The sequence below is a fragment of the Cavia porcellus genome, unplaced genomic scaffold (genome assembly GCF_034190915.1).
Source record: "Cavia porcellus strain 051 isolate PalLab524CR breed Dunkin Hartley unplaced genomic scaffold, mCavPor4.1 scaffold_6, whole genome shotgun sequence".
Classification (NCBI taxonomy): domain Eukaryota; kingdom Metazoa; phylum Chordata; class Mammalia; order Rodentia; family Caviidae; genus Cavia; species Cavia porcellus.
Genome location: NW_026947489.1, coordinates 76,969,347 through 76,991,379, shown reverse-complemented (window position 1 = coordinate 76,991,379; position 22,033 = coordinate 76,969,347). Strand labels below are relative to the sequence as shown.

Sequence of the window (22,033 nt, the reverse complement as noted above, 5' to 3'; positions counted from 1 at the left end):
TTTTTTTTGGTCTTTTTCCTTTTTATTGGTACCAGGGTGCAAGCAGGCAGTCGTGAGTTCGATCCCTGGTACCGATAAAAAGACGACCAAAAAAAAAAAAAAAAAAAAAAAAAAAAAAAAAAAAAAGAAATTGTTGTATTCCCCCCAAAAAAGGCCCCTTGAGATGAAAAATGGGGCAAGACGATGTCGTTTTTTAAAAGAAGCACTTTTGTGAGTTCGATCCCCGGTATTGATAAGAAAGAAAAAGACAAAAAAAAAAAAAAAAAGAAGCGCTTTTATTTTAGCTGGCCCAGTGACACAGTGCAGACGGAATCTGCAAAGCTGTGCAACTGAGTTAGAATTTTGACTGATTTTTATAGTTCATTTATGATTAGTTCATTGATCATTAAGTACATAGTGATGAGAAACAGAAACAAGGTGGGCCTTTGTTCCCTTTTGCTTGAGGAAGAGACATTTCCCAGTGGGTGGTGAGCCAATTCATAGCCCTTGGTCTGCCAATTCCAGGAACATTTGTCTCTCATAAAGGGAACAATGGTGGACACAGCATCATTTGTCTCTTACAAGGGGAACAAAAGTTGACACAGCAAACAGGTTTTTAAGATGATGACACATACAGAACAGTACAGCGATGCTTCAGTTAATTTATAACTAATTTATAACAATGTGGTCGGTGCTCTAGGTACATGGTTACTAGGGCGATAAGCATAGAGCATGACAGAAATCACACCTACTTTATAAAGGACAACAGAATCTTTGTTCAGGAACAGGAAACACACTAAGTGTTTGGAATGGAATAACCCTAAAACTGTCTGCAAGATTAATTTCTTTTTCCTTGAAAAAGCTCTACCAAAAAAAAATCTCCCTGGCCATTCCCTTGGGGATGAGTTGTTAGAGAACAGGAAAAATAAAATTCTGTCCACTTTCCATTTGATATATGTTTGATATACTGTATTCCAAATACTTCCTGAAAAACTGCTACCAGGCCTCTTCAGAACTATTCATTTCCTGATTATGTTGCCATGGCAACCAAGCAACTACTTCTTGGGCATGAGTGCTGGTGGGGATTCTCTAAAGCAGTGCAGATCTGGCCCTCTCTTCCACTGATTCATCTGAACCACTTGGTTACAGGGTGACGGAACAACATGGTTCCGAACTAGAGAATTCTACACCACTGTGATGAGGACGGCATCCACACTACTGCTACTGATCCTTGTGGAAGGGACAATCATCTCCACCTTCTGTATCTTCAGTTGAAAAACTCAAACAGCAACACTCACACCTTCACCTTGTTTTTCCGGTGGTGCTGGCTACAGAACCCAAAGCCTCACGCTTGCCACCACTGAGCTACATCACGAGCCCGTTCTCAGCAGTTTTTGAAGTTCTCTAACCCTATTCCCAGCCTGTACTACATTTGCCAGATTAGGGAGCTCGATCAGTAGCAGGTAATCTCTTTTCAGGTTTGCTAACAAACAGAACTGAAAAAGGAGGCACATGTGTTGTAAAATCCTTCCTGCAAGTTTTCTTTTCTTACTGTTGGGCCTGTGAGTCTACCAAAAAGACCCAACGAAAGCCAGACAGTAAGGACAAACAACAACAACAACAAAATTAGTGGAAAATAAATATAGAGTTGTTATCTCAGGAAGAAACTGTCCAACAGTAAAATGGTCCTACATTTATTTTTCTATTTACAATTTACACTCTACCCATTTTTGCTGTACTGTGGACTGAATTCATAGCCTTTGCTTTGAGGTATATTCGTAGCCTTTTTTATTTTGAGACAGGGTCTCACTAAATTGCCAGAATGTCCAGATTGGGTTGGAATCTGTGATCTTCCTGCTTCAGCCTCCATGAGTGCTGGGATTATAGGCATGTGCCATTATCCAGCAGTTTTAACAAAGGATCTGAAAAAGCTAGATACTCTAATAAGAACTGTTTCTCTAGGGGTAGGGAGTTGCACTGATTTCTTGCTTTATAATTATTTTTCAATTACAACACAACTACTAACTTCCCACTGGAGTGGTACAAACATTTTATCACTACTAGAAACTGTAGGACTGTTCTAGGGAGACCAACTCGCAGTACTTAGTGAGATGGAATCTGGCCAAACCTTAGCTAACAAACAGATGCCTACAGATCAGCTACAATCCCTTCAAAAGACCCGAACTCTCCAGATACTAGTTGTCAGGCTTTTCTGGGAACAGAATTTTTATTGGAGGGGAATTAACTAATTTGAGAAATATCCATCAAAACAGCTGTGTGTCTCTTCACAATTGCGATCTTTTCTGAGTCCTTCCTACCTAGAGCAGGGACCTTCAGATGAATATTCTTTCCCAATGTGAGCTCGGTAGCAACAGGACCTCTCTAATTCATCTGTTACAGCTCCTTTCCTAGGGGCCAGAATCCTTTTGGGAACCTCCGGGGATGGGTGGCAAGTCCAATAAACAGGACCTCATCTTCTGGAGCTCCTGGATTTCATCACTCTGAGGGTCACTGTGTATCAACAAGACGTCTTCTGCCTTCTGTATGGCATCCAGAGCTTCAGGTACTGCAAACCTGAACCAAGAGCGGGAAGAGGGGTCAGTTATTATTTTTTAAAGGAACAGAAGCTTGGGGCCAGGGATGTAACTCAGTGGCACAGCGCCCCCCTGGAAAGTATGAGTTTGAATCCTGGTACCAAAAAAAAAAAAAAAAAAAAAAAAAGAACAGATGCTTACTCTAAGAGAAAATGGATATTCACAAGCAGGAAGATCAGCAGCTGTCTGGTAACGAGTAACTGTGGGCCAGCAGAGGCAATAAGGGGACCAGCTCAGCAAGCCACATGAGGGAACCACATACAAAGTGTCTCCAATTCCAAAAACAAAATGGAATGTTTGTCTGGGTGTTGATGCTACCAGGAACTAAGGGTATCATATGAAAGGAAAAACTTAATAACTTTAGCTAGTTGGAAAATTAAATTTTTGGACAATACAACTGTGGGAAACTCCAGACTAGGATGTATCTGCCACCACACAAGAGACCACAACCATGGCTGCCAAAGGTCACTTATGATGCAAGCGTCACTGAAGTTCACTCACCAGGACAGGACACATGCTGGGAGGGTATCAGCTGCACCAGAGCCAGACCCATGAGAAGCAGAAAGGTACGAACACTGAGACAAGACCTCCCTTGAGAAGGCTGAGGTGTGGTGTGGCAGGCAGTTGGGCCCAGAGGATTCCCCTAGGCCCTGGAGTCCCTACCTGGAGCCATCTGCTGGGCAGCAGCACCAACCCAGGTGTCACTACAACAAAGTTTTGGTCAAGGTGAGAACAAGCTGCTTGTTCTCAGTGTGCTCATTGTGCAGCTGGAGACTGAGGAGGGAACCAGGGAAGAGCAAACAAGCTCCTGAGGCAGCAGATTCTGCAGGTGCACACTGACGCCCCACAGCTTGGAGGTTGAGCTCCTTGTCCACAGCAGGTCTGAAGCCCACTCCACCTGCCTCTCCTGGGAAGTCTCCTGGGAAGTTAAGAAGCATGAGCACCTCAGGCCAGAACCCTGCCTTCCTCTACAGCATGCACCAGTGTCTCAGCTCATTCTCACATCTTGGTGTCCAAATCAGGAAGGACTTACAAAGTCCCTAGAAATGAAGCTCAGGTGCACCCTGGAGTTACAGCCTGCCAGGAAACTGAAGTGGACCCAGTGTGGGCCAAGTCTAAGCCACTGGTCAGCCCTGTTCCTCCCAGTACAGAGCACAGAGGCGAGACATGGGCCCTCTCACACAGAATGGGGTTTGTGTCCTACAGAAGTCTGCTCGCATGGGGCAGGATGCACTCTCACTTCCCACTTCTTCCCAGAGATAGTTTCATCTTGCTGCATGACTGGGATGATGCTTTAGGGTGGATACCAGTGTGGGTCACAAAGTGCTTATTTGAGAGACATTCACTATCTGGTCCCAGCAGATGCTGTTGGTAAGTAAGGCCCACCCACAGCCTGCTGACTAGTGTTCTTCTTGCAGGACGAGGCTCTGGGGACAGTGCATGCTGGACAGTGGTTAGGGAAGAGCTACCCAAGCTGTTGTGGATGTTCAATACTCCTGAGAAGTTCCTGGCTTTGGTTAAACATTTTCCTGCAATGAGAACCCTAATGCTTAGCTACAGGGGTCTCAGATTTCCCCAAGGACACACCTCAGGTGTTCAGAAGGTTGTGAACACCAAGTGTTTTTCTTAACCACCTCTCTGGGCTGGGCTCACTGACTTCAGGAGCTAGTGCTGGGGGCTCCACAGCAGCAACAGCTGACAGGAAGGGAGAACTGCCACTTGGGAAATGTTGCTTTTGGCCTCCATGCACTCTTCCCGCTCTGCTGCCAAGCTGACCCGAGTGACAGCCCTTTTGAGTGCAGGTTCCTAGGAGCCTCTCTGTTGCATCTCTGCCCAAGGAGCTGCATGTAGCCACTGATTCTTTTTGCTTCTCCCTTAAATGTAGAAAAGGGGGGTGGGTGGCTGGATATGTCTTTCCTGTTGCTTTTGGGGTCCCTTCAAATGTGTGTTTCACCAGGACCTTCTTGCTGGGGTGATCTTCTCTAGCAGCCTGAGTGGAGGGCTACTGTGGGGCAGGGTCACTGCTGTGTCTGAACAGCACCCCGGGGGCAGGGTGTCTTCCATGGTGGCAGTACTCCAGCATCTATGGAGCCTGTGTCTGGTGGGACCATCCAGGTGAGTCAGTCTGCCCATCTGAGATGACAGCTAGGGCAGGGAGGACATACAATGTGGGTGACATCTTGGACAAGGCCTTGGCTAAGAACAGAAGCCAGAGAACAAACCACAGGACAATTACTGATGCCAGCTGTCCAGTGATGAGTGACAACTAGTGTCACCCACTGGGCACTTGGGTCTTTTGAGCTGGCCACAGAGTACTGTTAACCAGCTTCATAGGGTGAGGCTCAGAGACCCAGAGGGGCCACTGTCCACAGACTGAAGCCTTTAGAGGTGCCGATGGACGGGCCAAGGCAAAGCAGGAGGCACTGAGCGCTCACTACTCTTGCTGTGTCCCAGGGTTTGTGTCCATGTGTCTCAGGTCCTGAGCCTCAAGCAGCATCTCAGAAAATGATGGTAGCTGCAAGGAGCCTGGAAGCTTCTGTGCTATTTACTATGTTCTTGGGGCAGAGACTCCTGAGCCGGCTCAGGCATGCATGTGCCAGTCAGGTAGGTTTTCTTGGTGGTGACAGGTCGGGTAGCCAGAGGCACACCTAGCGCTTTGTACATGACCCTTGGGGGCTTCATGAATGAGGAAAGCTGTGGTGCACAAGAGCACCACAAGTCAGTTTCTCAGCACGTCTTCTGCAGGTGGAGCTTTGGCTGGCTGAGGAGACAGGAGCTGTGGGTGTCAATGTCCCTGCACTTCTTGCACTCATAGGGGCCCTCGTCCATGTATTTTCTGTTATTTTATGATGTTAGAGGTATAGTTAAAGGCCTTCCTGCACTCCTCCCATTGACACAGCTTCTGACTTGTGTAAATTCTCTGGTGTTCGGCAACATCAGAGTTGGGCCGAAAGGGCTTCTCTGCTGTGTGAACCCTGATGGCGAATGTATTTGCTCTTGTGCTTAGATTCATCTGCACTCAATGCACTCACAGGGCTTCTTCCTCTGAAAAGGAACAAATACAAGGACTCCCTTAAAGTCATTTTTAAATGGGACTTCAAAGGCATGGAAAAGATGTGCCTCCTTCTCAGGGCTTAGGGTCATCTCTTTGTCATACACATTCATTTGGCTTTTCCTTTCCTTTTAAGGTAGCCTCTTGCATATCAACTGCCTCCTTTGGGGCCAGGGTTATCTTTTTGCTGCCTGCAGGCTTTCCCATCACTGATTCTAGGAGGCAGGAAGCACCCTGAAAGCCAGGGAGGGCAAGCTGGAGGTCAGGGGCTTCCTGAACCCTTTGTGACTCTATTCCTGCAGAGGTGGCCTGCCAGGTCCACACGTGCAGTTGAAGCTCTGCTCCAGAAGATGGCACCTGTTCTTTTGCTAGAAGAGACCAGGGGTCAACACCTGGCCCAGCACACCCAGTACTCAGTACCACTGGGGACAGACAGGGAAGAGAAGGTTGCTGGTTGGCACAGCAGGAAGTAAGGAGTCAGCACACTCAGTTGATCATACAAATGTTTACTAAAAGCTTACTCAGACACTGTGAAGGACACAAATGTATCTAAAATAGTTTATGACTTCTAGGAACTTAAACACTTCAAGACGGAACTTGAGAACAAAATTATGAAAATAAAAAGACTCCATGATTTTGAGAAAAATAGGCAAATCTCAAAGCTTCAACGTGATATTTACGCAGGAATGTTCATCCTAGGGTAACTATGTCTTCTGTTGACCAAACTTTGAAACCTTTTGGGGTTAATTAAAAATCTACTTGTAACACCCAGCTGAACTGAATCAGTGTGGCCCTAGATTGCTGCCAATAGCATAAATGAAGAAATTGAGGAGAAGAGGTGGTGTCATTGATTCTCCTGGAGAAGACTGTCATATTGGCTTTCCTGATATGAACTCAGCTGTTTCCATGGTTGGTAGAATTTGGGTCCTCACTGTCACTGAGGATGGCTGCAGTTCTCTTTGGGAGAGCTCTAGTTCTTAACTTATGCATTACTTCCTGGCTCCAGTGTAGAATCTTCTGCCTGATGGCACAGAATCCTTTACCCTACTAGTGCACACTTTCTAGCTTCCATCACTGACCTTTGGGCCTTCCCAGTGCAGATTCTTGATACAGACTTTATGACATGTTGTGGGTTCGAGGTCTTCAGCTGGATTCGTGTAGGACATTGCTGTGGGATTCAGGCTGTCAGCTGGATTCTTTGGGTCTCTAATGTGTAGACAGCTCTATTGCACTCTTCTGCATTTGACTTTTTGGGTGAAAATTATAAAATAATCCTATAAATTATGTCATGTATTAAATCTATTCCCTTGCAAAGCCTGATCACAACATGTTTCTTCTTCCTCTGATCAAATGGTCCACTCGCTATTCAGCATCTTAGGTTTAAGAACCTTGGGACAACAAAATTGGTACCAGGAGTTAGGTCACTGCTATGATACTGCCTGGCCATGTGGCTTAAGGCTCTTGGGAACTTGGAAAGATTTTGAGATGGCCAAAGAGGCAGCCCCTGTATGTTTTTAATTATATTGGAGATTCTGGTTGAAACCTGGAAAATCAGAGTACTGATGGAAATGCTACTGATTAAGATGAATCTCTCCTGTGTTTGTTGAGCTTCTTTCCTGATACGAACTTGGCTGTTCCCATGATCAGAGGAGCATGGGACCTTGTTGTTGCTGAGGATGGCTGTAATAGCTTTCTGGGGAGCTCTGGTCCTTACTTTGAGCATTGCTTCCTGGCTCTGGAGAGGAAGATGGTATGCTGTTCAATCTCCTTTTAAAGCTTGTTGTGCTGGCTTCCTGATATGAACCTGACTGTCAGCGGGGCTCAGAATCTCATTGTCGCTGAGGATGACTGTGGTACCTTCCTGTGAGCTCTGGTCCTTACTTTGAACATTGCTTCCTTGCTCTACTACAGATCCCTCAGCCTGCTGACACAGAGTCTTCATTTCGCTGGCAGAGACTTTCTAGCTTCCACTGCTGACTTTTGGCCTTTCCAGTGTAGATCCATGAAAGATACTTTCATGAGACATTGTCATGGGCTCTAGGCCTCCAGTTGGACTTGTGGGGGGCACTGTCATAGACTCTAGCTGGATTCATGTAGATCACTGCCATGAGATCCAGGCCCTCAGCTAGATTTTTTGAGTGTTTAGTGTGTGGACAGATTTCCTGTACTTCTTTGTATTTGACTCTTGGGTGACTATTATAAAATAATCCTATAAATGTGTCTTGTACTAAATTGTTTCCCTTGCAAAGCCTGATTACAACAAATACTTTCTTATACCAATGTACACCATTAAGTTTTATCAAGACTGAGGTATTACATTTAGAAACACTAAAATTAGTCTCCCAAATGATCAACAGTGAAAGTAGGTTAGCCATAAGCTCATCAACCTACTGCTCTTTCCTTTCTTCATTTTTTATTTTTCCGAGTAGTGCTGGTGACTGAGTCCAGGGTCTCACGTATGTTAGGCAAGTCCCCAACTTCTAACTTTGTGTGTGTGTGTGTGTGTGTGTGTGTGTGTGTGTGTGTGTTGAGTCAGGGTCTCCATGTGTAGTTTAGGCTAGCCTCAAACTCATGGTGATCCTCCTGCCTCAGCTGGAATTACAGGCAAGTGCTGGAATCACAAGTGTGTACCACCACACCTGACAAGCTTCTATCCTTTAAGGAAGGATTTTTCAACTTTGACGCAATCGATGTCATGGGTCAGATACTGTGCTGCGTATTTTAGGAGGTTTAGCAGCACCTCTGGATGCTAGTAAAACCCCTGTCTCCAAGTTGTGGCTCATATAGTGCCAAATATCATCTGGGGCAAATATCATTCCTGGCTGAAAATGACTGCTTCAAGAGGAATAGGATGCAAATTGGGGAAAAGGCAGAGACCCTGGAGCTGAGGGTGCTGGGAATAAGTCACGTGAATGTGATTATCCAGTGAGGAATGAGGGAGGAAAAGGCTGTATTGCTTGGTAGGTGGGGCTGCCCGGCAAGTCTTGCCGGGGAAACTCACTTCTGATCTAAGAGCTTTCCCCAAATCTCTCAGAAGAAAATTCTAAAGCTTTAAGTTTGTCAGCAAAAACAAAAGGAAAGCATCACTCCTAAAGAGAAAATAGAAAAGCTTCAACAACCTTAAAAGCACCACAGGAAAAAAGTCATACATGAAGTGCCTAGTAAAAACAGAGCAGGACACAGCCTGGCAAAGCAGCTAGGATAAAGCAAAAACTCACCCGTTGAACAAGACTTGGGCTAGTTTGAAGAGCTCATGGCCCATTTCAACACTAGATGGCCCATGACGAGCCTCAACTACTTGGAGACTCCTCTGTAGATGGGAAGCTGATTTTTGCCAATCCCCTGTGAAGAAAGAAAAACCTTATTTCAGAAAAGAATCATAGTCCATTTTGGATGAATTGTCAGGATGACAAAAGGTGACTTGAAGGACCAGTAGCCTCAGTGTGAAGAGAGAGAACCAGAACAGGGAACAGACAAGGACGCCAACAAAACACACAAGGCAGGAGATGATGCACGTGCCATACCTAGGGCAGCGTAGGCCCGGGCCAGGTTATCCTCAATTTCCCCTACCACAGCATGCTCTGCCGACAGGAAGCTCTCAGCATCTTCCCGGCACCTCAGCAACAGCGGGATGGCTTGCTCTATTGAGTGCAAGGAAAAAAACGCCTCAGTATAGATACAAATCCAGTCCTGGAAATGAGAACCCAAGCCCCACATTCTGGGCTGATGCAGAAATTACCCACTATGTCCCTGGCTTTCATTAACCCACAGTGATCCAGGAAAGTTGTTCTCTCACAATTTTTCTTTCTACAGCAAAAGGTGCTGGGTGAGGCATTGTCACATTTACCATGGGTTCCCAACGTCCGCTTTCCCACACAACCAACTCCGTACAATCACTGTCTCTCTTGACTTGGAAATCTAAGTTAACGTTCATGAAGTTGACCAAATAAATTTCCACAGTCAAACTCTAATTTCCATGGGTAATGGGGAGTGTCATGATTTTTTAAAGACAAAATCTTGCTTTGCAGCAGCCCAGGCTGGCCTCAAACTCACGATGATCCTCCTGCTTCAGCTTCCTGAGAGCTGGGATTACAGGTATATGCCGTGCCTGGCTGACAATTTTTCTTTTTCTTTTCGGTACCAGGGATTGAACTCATGATTTTGGGCTTGCCAGGCAGGTGCTTAAGCCACTGAGCTAAATCCTCGACCCTGAAAACTTTTCTGAAAAGTAGTTTTTTGTTTTTGTTGTTTTATTTTTTGTTTTTGGTGGTATGGGGGATCAAAAGCAGGGATTCCCATCTCAACAGGGGAATTCTTTTTTTTTTTTTTTTTTTAAATGGGTACCGGGAATCGAACTCACAACCACACACTTGCAAGGCAGGTGCTTATGCCGCTGAGCTAAATCCCCAGCCCCAAGAGGGGAATTCTTAATTCGACTGTTCTGTAGCAAAAACTGGCTTTGATTAGGGGAGAACAACCTTTTCTACAAGATATGTCATTAGGCCCTGAAGTTAACCTAAATGATACAGAACTTCAGAAGTTACACAGAGCTCATGGAAGTCAAGAGACAACCCTTCAGTCACTAGGAATACTGTAACTTGGCTATCTGATGCGTATGATAACACTTTAACTTACCTGGCATTGTTTTCAAGGATATCAGATTCAGTGGTAAGGTGCATTCTTAACTGGCCTATATAGCCATCTTGTGGCAGGGATGGGGATAATTAAATTCAATTCTTCAATCATTGAATAGCTTTTTTTTCTCCTCCTTCTCTCTTTCTCCTTTTAGTGCTGGACATCAAACATAAGGTCTCACACATACTAGGCAAGTGCTCTACCACTGACCTATATACTTTCAACCTTTAATTATTGAGTGCAAGGTGATACCAGAGTATAAAAAGGGAAGGCGTGAGCAGATCAAAGTAGGGAGCCAATCTCACCGAGTTTGCCATTTCTGAGAAGCTTCCAAGCCACCCCAACCTGCTGCTGAAGCTGCTGCACTCGAGAGACCAGGTGGTTCCTGCTGATGGATTCTGGACAGGCTCTGTTCCCACAGCTCAGGACATCATCTCCCTGTAGAAGTTGGTTCTATCTTTATTTCTATACCAGAGTTGCTTATTAACATTGGCCATGCTTATGTTAAAGGATTACTGACCTGATGCTGGAAACATTTTTTCAGTAATACAGTATAACCAAAGCCTGGCTAAATTTGATTTGACAGCAGCAGTTCTAATGAAAGGGGTAGCTGAATCCATCCCAAGATTTAATTTTTGGGACAGAACTGCTAGAGATCACAGTTCTTCATTCCAACAGCTCCTCTCTATCTTTCTTTGGGGCCAGGCCTGGATAACAGACACATTTCTAGTGGTCATGAAACAAGCTCTAACAAAACCAATACAAACAGGCACCAGTGAGGCTGCCTCACAGCCGACCTTGGGCTGCAGCTTCAGCTTTCCCACACAAACAAATCCTCAGTCTTCGTAGGAGTGTCCCAAGAAAAGCACTGTGTGCCCTTATAGAGGAGAAAGTTTCTGAGGTGGCCATTTGCTTTGTTGTTGAAGATGCCAGTATCTATGTGACCATTTGACCACAGCAGCTCAATTCTTGAGGTCCCTTACCCTTCTACTGTTAGTGCTCTGTGGCTGAGCATGTAGACATGTAGTTCAAATGTGGCCTGTGCCTCTGGTCCAAATGGCTGAAGAAAATTCTGTGGCTCTGATACCCTCCAGCCATAGTCACTGGGTCAGTGCCACACAGTAAGACTTCTGCCTAGACTGTGGCTGGAGTGGCACATGTCTGCAGCCTCCTGGGCAGGGAAGACATGGGAGCTGAACTGTTGGTAGCCATCTTGGCATCATGACAGGGAAGTCTGCATGGAGATGGGGCTAACACAGAAAGAATGGAACTGATAGGTAGATGGAAAAGTGGGGTCCTGTGGCATTATCGGAGCCCCCAAGTTGTGTTTGAAATAGCCCTCACTTGGAACTTTTAATTACTTAGGCAAAAATTCCCAGTCTTTTTTTCCCCTTTTCTGTTATTTGAAAGAGAAATGTTACTAAATCCAATCCTTTCTCATGGTTTCTTCAGAGGGCCAACTGATGTGTGGGGAAGATTTTCTCAATGGAAGTGACATTACTGCTCTCGGTACCTATAAGCTCCTGATGGTGGATTCTCCTAAAGACTGATGACTTTGGGCTGGATAACTGACCTGTAGAAACAGCAGAGGGGTTAAGGGAGAGGAAACACTCACCTGCAAGAGTGTTCCGCAATTGTTACAATGGAATGCTTCCCACCTGGGCCCCACAGCTGTCCTGGGTTCCTCACAGTGACAAGCTGGACAGCAGCAGTCAAAGAAGTACTGAGACCTCAGCTTCTGCTGCCTTTCAGCAACACTCATGTGGCTCTCGTGAGGCCCTGAAGAGAGATCACCCTCAGCTAACACTGAAAGCAAGGGACAGTCAAACAGTACTTAAGAGCCCTTAGCTCAGGAGAGGTCTGGACAATTATTCATCATGACAGATAACCTTTCCTCAAATTAAACATTTGTGGAACTGGATGCTAAAATAAGCTTTCAAATTGCTGGGACAGGAAGATAAAGAAGCTGAGATGTTGCTCCTAGACCATTTTCAGAACAGAAGTTTATAGGGATTAGACAAGGACAAACATGATAGCTTAATCACAATAGGGTTTCTTACTACTGCAAGATCTTTTATTTCTCTGGCCTAGTAATGTACTGTGTTTTCCCAGTAACAAACACCAGGCAGGTCAAGGCCCAGGGGCTTGCTCTTAGCCATCCATTCTGTTCTTCGCCTGTAAAAAAAGTGAGCTAGGGAGAGGACAGCTGGCTCACCATAACAGTGGAGAATCTCTTGCCCTTTTCTAATTTGCTGTGCTGCCCGAATGGTGGCGATGGTGCCAGTGAAGGACACGCTGGTATTGGGGCTGCAGGAGTGATTCAGGAGGCTCACAACAGGGAAGATGCCTGTAGCAAGGCGTACCTGCCTGCTGTCAGTAATGATGCTCTCTTTAGATCCTGCAAATTCAACAAGCAAAAGGAAAAATATGTCAGGATGTTAGTCCTGGCTTTGCATCCATTTGTCAGAAGTGAAGCTGGGCAGCTGGGCCTGAAGCCCATCTGAGTCATGGCTCCACAGCCAGATCCAGTATAAATCAGATGGAACATGACTCACAGCAAACTCTGGTCCCTAGGAAGCAAAGTGAATGAACACAAGAAAAGTCCACCGGAATCCAGGAACCTAGCCATCATGTCTCGACACCACACACAATGCCCCAAGATCAGAATTTATAAAAAGGGGGTTATCAGTAGGGAGCTTTCCTGACAGTTTCATAATGTTCACGAGGATACAGAAACCAGAGTACCTGTTATTCCTGAGACTTTAATACTCCAAGTGATTTTGTTTAACTGGTCTCTGGGTAGTTAATAGAACAAGCAACCCAGTTATTATACCAAACTTTATATATTTAAGCAGGCTAAAGTGTACATATAAAAAAACAATACTCTTCATGCTTACTTCTTCATTACAACCTTTGTTCCACATTTATGGAAAACCACTAAGTAGTTTTCATGGAAATAAACTCTCTATAGTAACTTTACTCAAGACAATTTCCAAGCCCCCAAAGTCTCTTTGTAATACAACTTATCAGCAACTTAACTACATGACTGAACCTCAGAAAGGAAGAAAGAAGAAGGCCTCCAGGCAGCGAGGCAGGTCTGCACCAAAGCTCATACACTTATGTTCATATGTTGAGTTCTTTGTACTTATGCATAGGTCTGCATCTTAGATTTCCATCTCTGTGACAAAACGCCTGAGAAAATCAATTTAAAAAGAGCAAAAGAGAGGGAGGGGCCATGATCCCATTCCCTCAAGGGCTCCTCACCTCCTTCCACCAGGCCCTGCTTCCTAAAGATTACACCACTCCCAGTAATGCCATAGGCGGGTGACCAAGCCTTTAGCATACAGGTCTGAGAAAGACACTGAAAATCCAAATATAACAACCTATCTACTCTTATTTTAGACACAGCGCTACTGATTTGGTGAAGCAGGTTCTCAGGCCACAAACCTCCAGAAGCAGAGAACCATTATGGGGAGAATCTAAGAAGCAGGTTTTTCTAAAAATAGCAAAAGACAAGTGAAACACTGGAGGGACAGGTAAAAAGTCTTAAGGGTAACAATCTTACAGCAAACAAAACACTAAGGCTCCCTACTCAGCATTTTACCACCCTGGCAACATTTCACCCAAGCAAAAGGTCCCAGACAGACAGCATTCCCTCGTGAGTTTTGGTATGGTATGATAATCTCCTTCAACGTGTAGCAGCCTTGGTTTAAGTATTAGGAAAGTCATGTTTCCAACAAACTCACTAAATATGAAAGATATTAATACTTAAAGGGAAACATTTAGTTTTCTAGAAAGCTGGAAACTATTGGACAATTATTGTATCACTGTACATATGCCAGGAATCTCAACAGATCATTTACCAAAGAAATAAGTAGTCTACATACAAATGTAATGAATAAAGAAAATACCACGAACCATCATGTGAAAATGTTCTATAAATAAAAACATTAAATGTAGGAATTATGTTGCCTTTCTGCAGACAATTCTATTAACTGTTGCTATGGGCGACAAGAACAGAACAAGTAAATACAATTCACAAGGAATCCAAATGAATTGATTTTAGTCAATAATTCCATAAACTATATTAAACTCTTTCATCAGAGCTTTTCCTAAGTGCTTAGTTGATTTTGGTTTCCTTTCCTCCCCCTCCTCCTTTGGCCAATGGCTACCTTCTGGAGTATGTGCTAATGAGCAAAGAAAATGCTAAAAGGTAGGCAGGCGGAAGGAGCTGTGCAAGGCACGAACAATTTGTAGTCTGAATAATCAGCCTCTGCATAATTAAAAGTTGACTTGCATTCCCAACTACTGATAACTGGCAATCTATATTAGAACAGTTGCTAAAATTTTCTCAGAAAAAATGATTGCAATACGGTGAGTAATGTCAGCTTTGTGAATTATTTATAGATTATTCTCTGAGAGAAGCCGGGCTAGGAACTGACTGCAGTATTTGTGTCAAGAGTTGACTGTCTCTCTAATTACTTTAAAAAAATTAAGCATTGATTTTAAAAAATTACTCAATATTTTGCATTAATCATATATTAGCAGAGATAATAGCAAGAATATGTATGTACCTTATCAACTGAATGTAATATATGACATTTTATATTTTTAAAAAAGGAGGGGAAAGTTACGAGCTGTGGTACCACAAGCCTGCTACCCAACACTGGAGGCTGAGGTAGGAGGCTCACAAATTTGAATCCAGCCTGGGGAACTTAGTGAGACCTTATCTCAAAATAAAAAAATTAAAAAGGGCTGGGAATGTAGCTCAGTGCAAAGGCCCTGGGTTCAATCAGTACTGAGACAGAGATAGAAGACAGACAGACAGATAGACATAAGGGGAGAGACAAGAATCTTTACCAAAAGGTATTTTTTTTTTTTTTTTTGGTTCTGGAGATACCTTGTACTTGCCAGGCAGGTGCTTATGCCACTGAGCTAAATTCCTGAGCCCTATCAAAAGGTATTTTACTAATGTCTCTAGTACATTTAAAATGGGACTCATGTTTTAAAAAAAGGAAGGAAGGAAACAAGCAAGCAAGCTAGCTAGCTAGATGTGTTGCCACATGCCTGAAATCCGAACACTCAGGTGGCTGAGGCAGGATGGACGTGATTTCAAGGACAGCCTGGGCTACACAGTGAGTTCAAGGCTGGCCCAGAATACATAATGAAACCTTGTCTCAAAACAAAAAACAAAACACAAAACAAAATAAACAATAAACAAAAATAAACAAAAAACCCCATTCACATTATTTCCAGAATATACCTACCCTGATACGTATTCTGCAAACAAGAAACTCTTGTGTGTTAAACTGGAACATTGAAGAGTGAAACAGTGAGTTGACCTGAAGCTACACAGAATTTTTAAAAGACTCTTAGGACAAGAATCCAGATACAAACCAGATGCACCGTTCCCACTGAGACCAAAACACACATCTGCACCCAGGTGTAGAATGTCCCCAGTGGTTCTGTCCTTTGAGATGGACACCAGATAAGGGTTCCTGAGAATTTTGATTAAAAAGGATTTATGCAAACATAATAGCATACATTTTTACAGGTTTTGTCAAAGTCTACCCTAGTTAACACTTTAATCCTTCTGTGCTACTAATGAAACAGCTGCTAATGAAATTCAATGAGAACACTAAACTGGGAGGTGTTGGAACCCCAAAGAAATAATAAAAAGGGATATAACATGATTAGAAACATGAGTGGACTAAAGCAAAATTAGACTGAGTTAAAAAATGAAAGTGAATATTTCTGGTGGGCATCTAGCTGGTACAATTTACCTGGAGGGCAATTTTACAATATGCATCAAGCACCTTAAAAATACTCATATAAAAATGTTCTTAGCATCTGGATTTTATTATTATCAAAAAACCCCTAAAATTACAAAAGGAGAACACTATAGTCATAAAAAATTAAAAACCAAAAATTAGAGATAATGAAAGCATCTGTAATCCTACCATGTATAACATTTTGGTGTATTTTCTTGTGGTCTTCGCTTTAGGGTTATGTATGGAATCCCCCCATTTCCTTACTCCACCCTAGTACTGAGGAATGAATCCAGGGCCTCTTGGGTACTTGGCAAAAGCTCTATTAATGAGTTGCACCCTAGCCCTTTTAATTTCTTCCTGGGACAGTTGAGACAGGGTCTCACTGTGTAATACAGGGTGGCCTTGAACTTCCTATGTAGTCCAGGCTGGCCCTGAACTCATAGGAATTCTCCTGCCTCAGTCTTCCAATTGCTGGGATTCAGGTATGTGCCACCATGTCTGGCTGCTTGTAATTTTTAATTAATTAATGCAGTGCTGTGAATCAAACCCACAGCTTGCCAGTGTGAAAGTATTCTACCAGTGAGCCACCCCACCCCCCTTTTTGAGACAGGATCTTCCTAAATTGTCCAGGTTAGCCTTACATTTGGATACTTATTGGCATCCTAGGTAGCTGAGATTATGGGCATTTGCCACCATATTTGGTTTTATAGGGAACGTTTGACATAATTGGCAACAGAGTAGTCAAGATGATTTGTAATGGGGGCTGGGGATTTAGTTCAGCGGCATAAATGCCTGCCTTGCAAGCAGGCAGTCATGAGTTCAATCTCTGGTACCGATTTAAAAAAAAAAAGTTGAAAAAAAAAAAAGATGATTTTTAAGGTAGTTCCTTTCACATGATATGCTGCAGTTATTGTTTATATCCCAATTTAAATTGCATGGATTGGCATGTAATTCAGTGTTGCAGAACTTGCCTAGCACCTTCAAGGACCTGTCATTAATCTGAGCAGCACAAAAAACAAACAAAATGCATATTACAGTTTAAAAACAAATCAGTCAGGCATGGTGGGGCAGGCCTGTAATCCCAGCACTCTGGAAGACTGAGACAAGAGAAATGGAATTCAAGCCCAACAAAACAATTCTTCTAATGTCATAGACAAAAGATGGTATCTTGTTTTAAGTCCTACAATGTCAGAAACTGACCTTTTTTTGAGATAGGGTCTCACTTTGTAGTCAAGGCTGGCCTTGAACTCCTGGCAACCCCCTAGCCTCAGCCTCCCAAGTGCTGGGGTTACAGGCGTACATCACCACCCAGTTTAGAAATTGGACCATTTTTATCACCATATTATTACTCTTCCTGGAACCTGCTGCACCCTCCACCCTTTTTTGAGACAACATTTCACTGCGTCACTAAATTGGGTGGGGATCAAATTTGGATCTTTCTGCCTCAGCTTTCAGAGTAGGACCCAAACTATTTTTTATTACTACAGTACTTTGATAAAGTGCTTGATCGTGTGCATTTTTAAAAGCTTTCTTGAGATAGTCGCTATTATACAATTCAATCGTTTTGGAGGGAGAGATTTACATAGCAGTGTAACCATTACCGCAATCCAGTTTTAGAACATTTTCATCACTGTGCATATTTTACAAAGCTCATTTTAAGAATTGTATAGTTGCTAAAGATGTTTCTTCATTTTGTCATTCATATCTTAATTTTTGTTTATGGGTCTTTTTTTTGGCAGAGAGAGATTAAAATAACAATTTCATTTGTTCATAATTCTGTGCACCAGCAAACTTGGCTGAGCTTAGCTGAATGTTTATTTTCCCCCTCTGCTGGTTTTGCCCAGATTTAATCATGTGACCTCATTCATCTGGCATCTGGTCTTTTGTCCTTAGGAAAGCTGACCCAGGATTGCTCAGAGGACCCTACCATCCTTCTGGAAAGGTGACAGTAGAAGCTGCAAGGCTTCTTAGGGAATAGATTCAAGAGTTACATGATGTCACTTCTGCTACATCCCTTCGGTCAAGCAAGTCAGAGGCCAGCAGATTTAAAGGAGCTCCTCTTGGAAAGAAAATGAAACATAAAGTTGAAAATAAATGAATGTGGGGCTGGGGATTTAGCTCAGCGGCATAAGCGCCTGCCTTGCAAGCAGACAGTGATGAGTTCGATCCCCGGTACCAATAAAAAGGAAAAAGACAAAAAAAACAAAAACAAAAACAAAAACAAAAGAAATGAATGTAGCTGTGCATGGTGGCTCATGCCTGTAATCTTGGGAGGCTAAGGCAGGAGGATTGTTGGGAGTTCGAGACCAGCCTAGGCTGCGAAGTCAGCTCAAGGCCAGCCTGAACTGCATAGTGAGACCCTGTCTCAAAAAGACAATAAATAAATAAATAAATAAATAAATAAATAAATAAATAAATGTATTAGGGCTGGTAGATGTGTTCATCTGTGCATCTTCCCAAGAGACGCAGGCTTTCTCAGTCCTCTGTCTTATGAGTGTCACACAAAGGTTCTCAATAGGTCTTCGGCCCCCTCTTCCCCTGGTCCATTTTTTATTCCTACAAGGAGCTCTTGCATTTGGATCCTTTATTTTTTTTTCTTTTCTTCTAAAGGGCTCTTTTTTAAAAATGCTGGAGATTAGATCCAGGATTCCTACATGTTCAGCGCTTGTCCTTTCAGTGAGCTACATGCCCAGATCCCTAGTGTTATTATTGATAGAGCGACCAAACCCCACGCCAAGAACCAGAATAGGGCGAGGACCACACGAGGGCCTTTAATCAAAGGAAGCAGAAGTGGCACTTTACCCGGCAGACCAGGGCAAGGCGTGCTGGATGGGCTGAGTAGGGTTTTTATTGGCAGTTAAAAAGGGGGGTAGGTATCGTTTTGGTCATGGGCTGAGAGCTGTGGGTGGTCCCTGTACTATGTAAGGTGTCTTTCTCTGGAGGAGGTTGGAAGCGGAGCTCTGCATTACCGGGGCTATTTCCTTGCTCTTGTGGTTAGGCTCTTGTATCGTGGCACGGAACCTTTTGCCCCTGTTTGGGCTTTTTCAATGTTGGGGTGGGGGGCTGGCTGGTCACTGTTGGCCAGAGCTATCAATTATTATTGTTTCCTCTTTGTAGAACTGGGGATTGAACCCAGGGCCTTTATACCTAGCTACATCCCCAGTGGTTCATTTTGGGTTCTTTGAGACAGGGTCATGCTTTGTACCTCAGGTTGGCTTCAAACCTGTAGCAATCCTCCCGTCTCAGCCTTCTAATGCTGGGATTACAGGCTTGCATCACCTGCCCCTGCTATGCCTGGTGATTTTTATTAATATATATTTTTGAGACGAAATCTTGCTAAATTGCTTGAACTTGGGATGGCTCAAATTTGGGATCTTCAACCAGGTGTGCTGATACATGCTTGTAATCCCAGTATTCAAGAGGCTCAGGCAGATGGACTGCCACGAATTCAAATCCAGCCTGGGCTACACAGTGAATTCAAGACCAGTCTGAACATAGCAAGACCCTATCTCAAAAAACAAATGCAAAACAAAAAGAAATGAGATCTTTTGGTTTCAGCTTGCAAGGGTGCTGGGATTACAGGTGTGTGGATACCATACTTGATTCTATTATGGTGTTTTTGATACCCTATTTGCTGTTTAGAAAGTTAAAGCTGTCTTTTAATTGCCAAAAACTAATGTTACATACTTATAGAAGCTTGTCCCATCCTAAGACTGCATAAATGGTCACTTATCTTTTTCAAAATGTTACATAGTTTAATTTTTGTTTTTAAAACCTATGTTTTAAAATTTTAACATAATGGTGTTACACTCTGAATACTGCAAGTTGTTTTCTTTCCATTTAGAAATAGATGTAGTGTATTTTTCCCTATATAAAAAGCTACCTTGTTCTTTTTGGCATACATAGTACCTATTTATTGCTCTCCTAATTATTCAGGAGAGGCCTGTGTCCAGCGATGCCTATATCAAGTGGGCTTCTGGGGAAGAGGCCTAGAGGTGACCGAGGTACTCAGTTAAAGGGCATGTGACATTTTAGTTTTTCAGTATGGATCCTTTCAAATATGGTTACTGGTTTACTGCAAAGCATACAATAAAGGGTATATACATAGAGATGCACAGGCGTGTCGGAGGGTGGAGAACTCCATCCCCTCTCTGCATGTGCCACCTGCAAGAACCTCATGGGTTCAGCTATGCAGAGGCTCTTCATTTTTTCACCCACCCAAGTAATGGGAATTAAACCCATGGAGCACTAAGTTCCTTCTATTTTCTCATATGAATCAATGTCTTGCTAAATTGCCCAGCCTGGCCTCAAACTTGGAATCCCCCTGCTGTAGCTTCCCAAGTAACTAGAATTAAAGGTATGCACAACTATAGCTGGACAAATGGCTAGAAATCTCTAATTTTTTTTTTAACCAAGGATCAAACTCATGGCCTTGTCCTTGCTAGGCAGGCACTTGTGCAGCTGAGATACTAGAACCCCACATTTTTAATTCTTTCTTTTGTCTCCTTCTTTGCATGTGCAGTACTTGGGATTTAACCTAGAGTGCTCACACTGAGTACATTTTCAGTTGTTTTTTTGAGATAGGGTTTTACCAAATTGCTAAGTTGCCTAGGCTCTGAGATCCTCTTGCCTCAGTCTCCCAGAGTACTGGGATACCAGGTATGTGTCACCATGGCTGCCCAGAACAGCTGCCTTTTTGTGGAAGTATTTTAATAACTTGATTCCTCTACAATTATTGTTCTTTAAAAAAACTTTCCCTTTGGGGCTGGGGATTTAGCTCAGCAGCATAAGAACCTGCCTTGCAAGCAGGTGGTCGTGAGTTCGATCCCTGGTACCGATTAAAAGAAAAAAAAAAAAAAAACTTTCCCTTCTTTGGGACAATTTAGGAAATTTGTATTTCCTAAAAGTTGTCTACTTGGCACTTTCAAATTTGATAGTCTAAAACTGTGTTGCTATTTTTTAAAGGAGACAAAATCTTGCTATGTTACCAGGCTGGCCCTAAACTCCTGGCTCCAAGCAATTCTCTTGCCAAATAGCTGGGACAACAGGCTTGTACAAGAGTGCCTGGTATCACATTTTAAAAAATTTATTTATTTTAAAAAATTTTACTTAAAGAAAGACTAAACAAAACAGAAAATAGGTAGAAATGATACATAAGTTCAGAGAAAAAACAGAAATCCCTAGTTGATGTTTACATATTGTCGTTTCTCAAATAGTTGTTCAAGATACAAAAATGGAACATGTAAAGTGTGAATTCAAACAGCAAGACTGCAAATAGTTCTGTCCAACAAAAACTTAGTAACATGATTGTCAATCCTATACACCTAAACATACATGCAGTTATCAGTATCTTCATTTATGTTTAGATTAAACAAACTAAAGCAGGTTAAAATCATACAGAAAAAAGAATAGTATTGCTGGATTTCACATCATGACGCTCTGTGATCAGCACTGGGTACTGCAGTGTCTTTTTTTAAAAATTTAATTTAAAGAAAGACTAAACAAAACAGAAAATGGGTAGAAATAATACATAATTTCAAAGAGAAAATAAACAGTAAGAAATCACTAGTTGATGATTACAGATTGTCTTCTTACAAATAGTTATTCAAGATACTAAAGTGGAACATATAAAGTGAGGATTCAAACAGTGAGATTGCAACCAGTTCTGTTCAAGTATCCAACAAAAACTTAGAAATATGGTTATCAATCCTATACACTTAAATATACATGAAGTTATCCATATCTTCAACTATTGAACAAACCCAAGCAGGCTAATATCACTCTGAACAAAGAATAATACTATTGCTGGGTTTCACATTATGACACTCCAGGATCAGTACTAGGTATTTCAGTGTCTCTTTTTCTTCAGAGTATCTGTTCATTTCATCATGTGTCATAAGATCTGTTCTCATAAACTGTTCATAGATTCTACATATGCGTGAGTCTTAACATGCATTTTTATCCTTTCTATATTAGAGGGAGAAACAAATCAAAGCATGGCG

At 42.8% G+C, this 22,033-nt stretch overlaps 1 protein-coding gene across 7 annotated transcripts in view; it reads right to left on the bottom strand.

Moving 5' to 3' along the window:
• Positions 1 to 256: 256 nt before the first annotated feature.
• The window catches only part of Smyd4 (SET and MYND domain containing 4), a 55,832-nt gene continuing 34,055 nt past the window's right edge, over positions 257 to 22,033 (bottom strand). For 5 of the 7 annotated variants that reach the window (XM_013152236.3, XM_003469538.5, XM_063251054.1 and 2 more), the window contains 6 exons: positions 12,476 to 12,658; positions 11,876 to 12,039; positions 10,566 to 10,698; positions 9,150 to 9,266; positions 8,844 to 8,967; positions 257 to 2,553 (listed from right to left, as the gene is read on the bottom strand). In XM_013152236.3, coding sequence (XP_013007690.2) covers positions 2,388 to 2,553; positions 8,844 to 8,967; positions 9,150 to 9,266; positions 10,566 to 10,698; positions 11,876 to 12,039; positions 12,476 to 12,658 — 887 coding nt within the window. In that variant the 3' untranslated portion in view covers positions 257 to 2,387. The remainder of the gene's footprint in view (positions 2,554 to 8,843; positions 8,968 to 9,149; positions 9,267 to 10,565; positions 10,699 to 11,875; positions 12,040 to 12,475; positions 12,659 to 22,033) is intronic. The other 2 variants (XM_063251055.1, XM_013152240.3) reach the window with 2 other exon arrangements.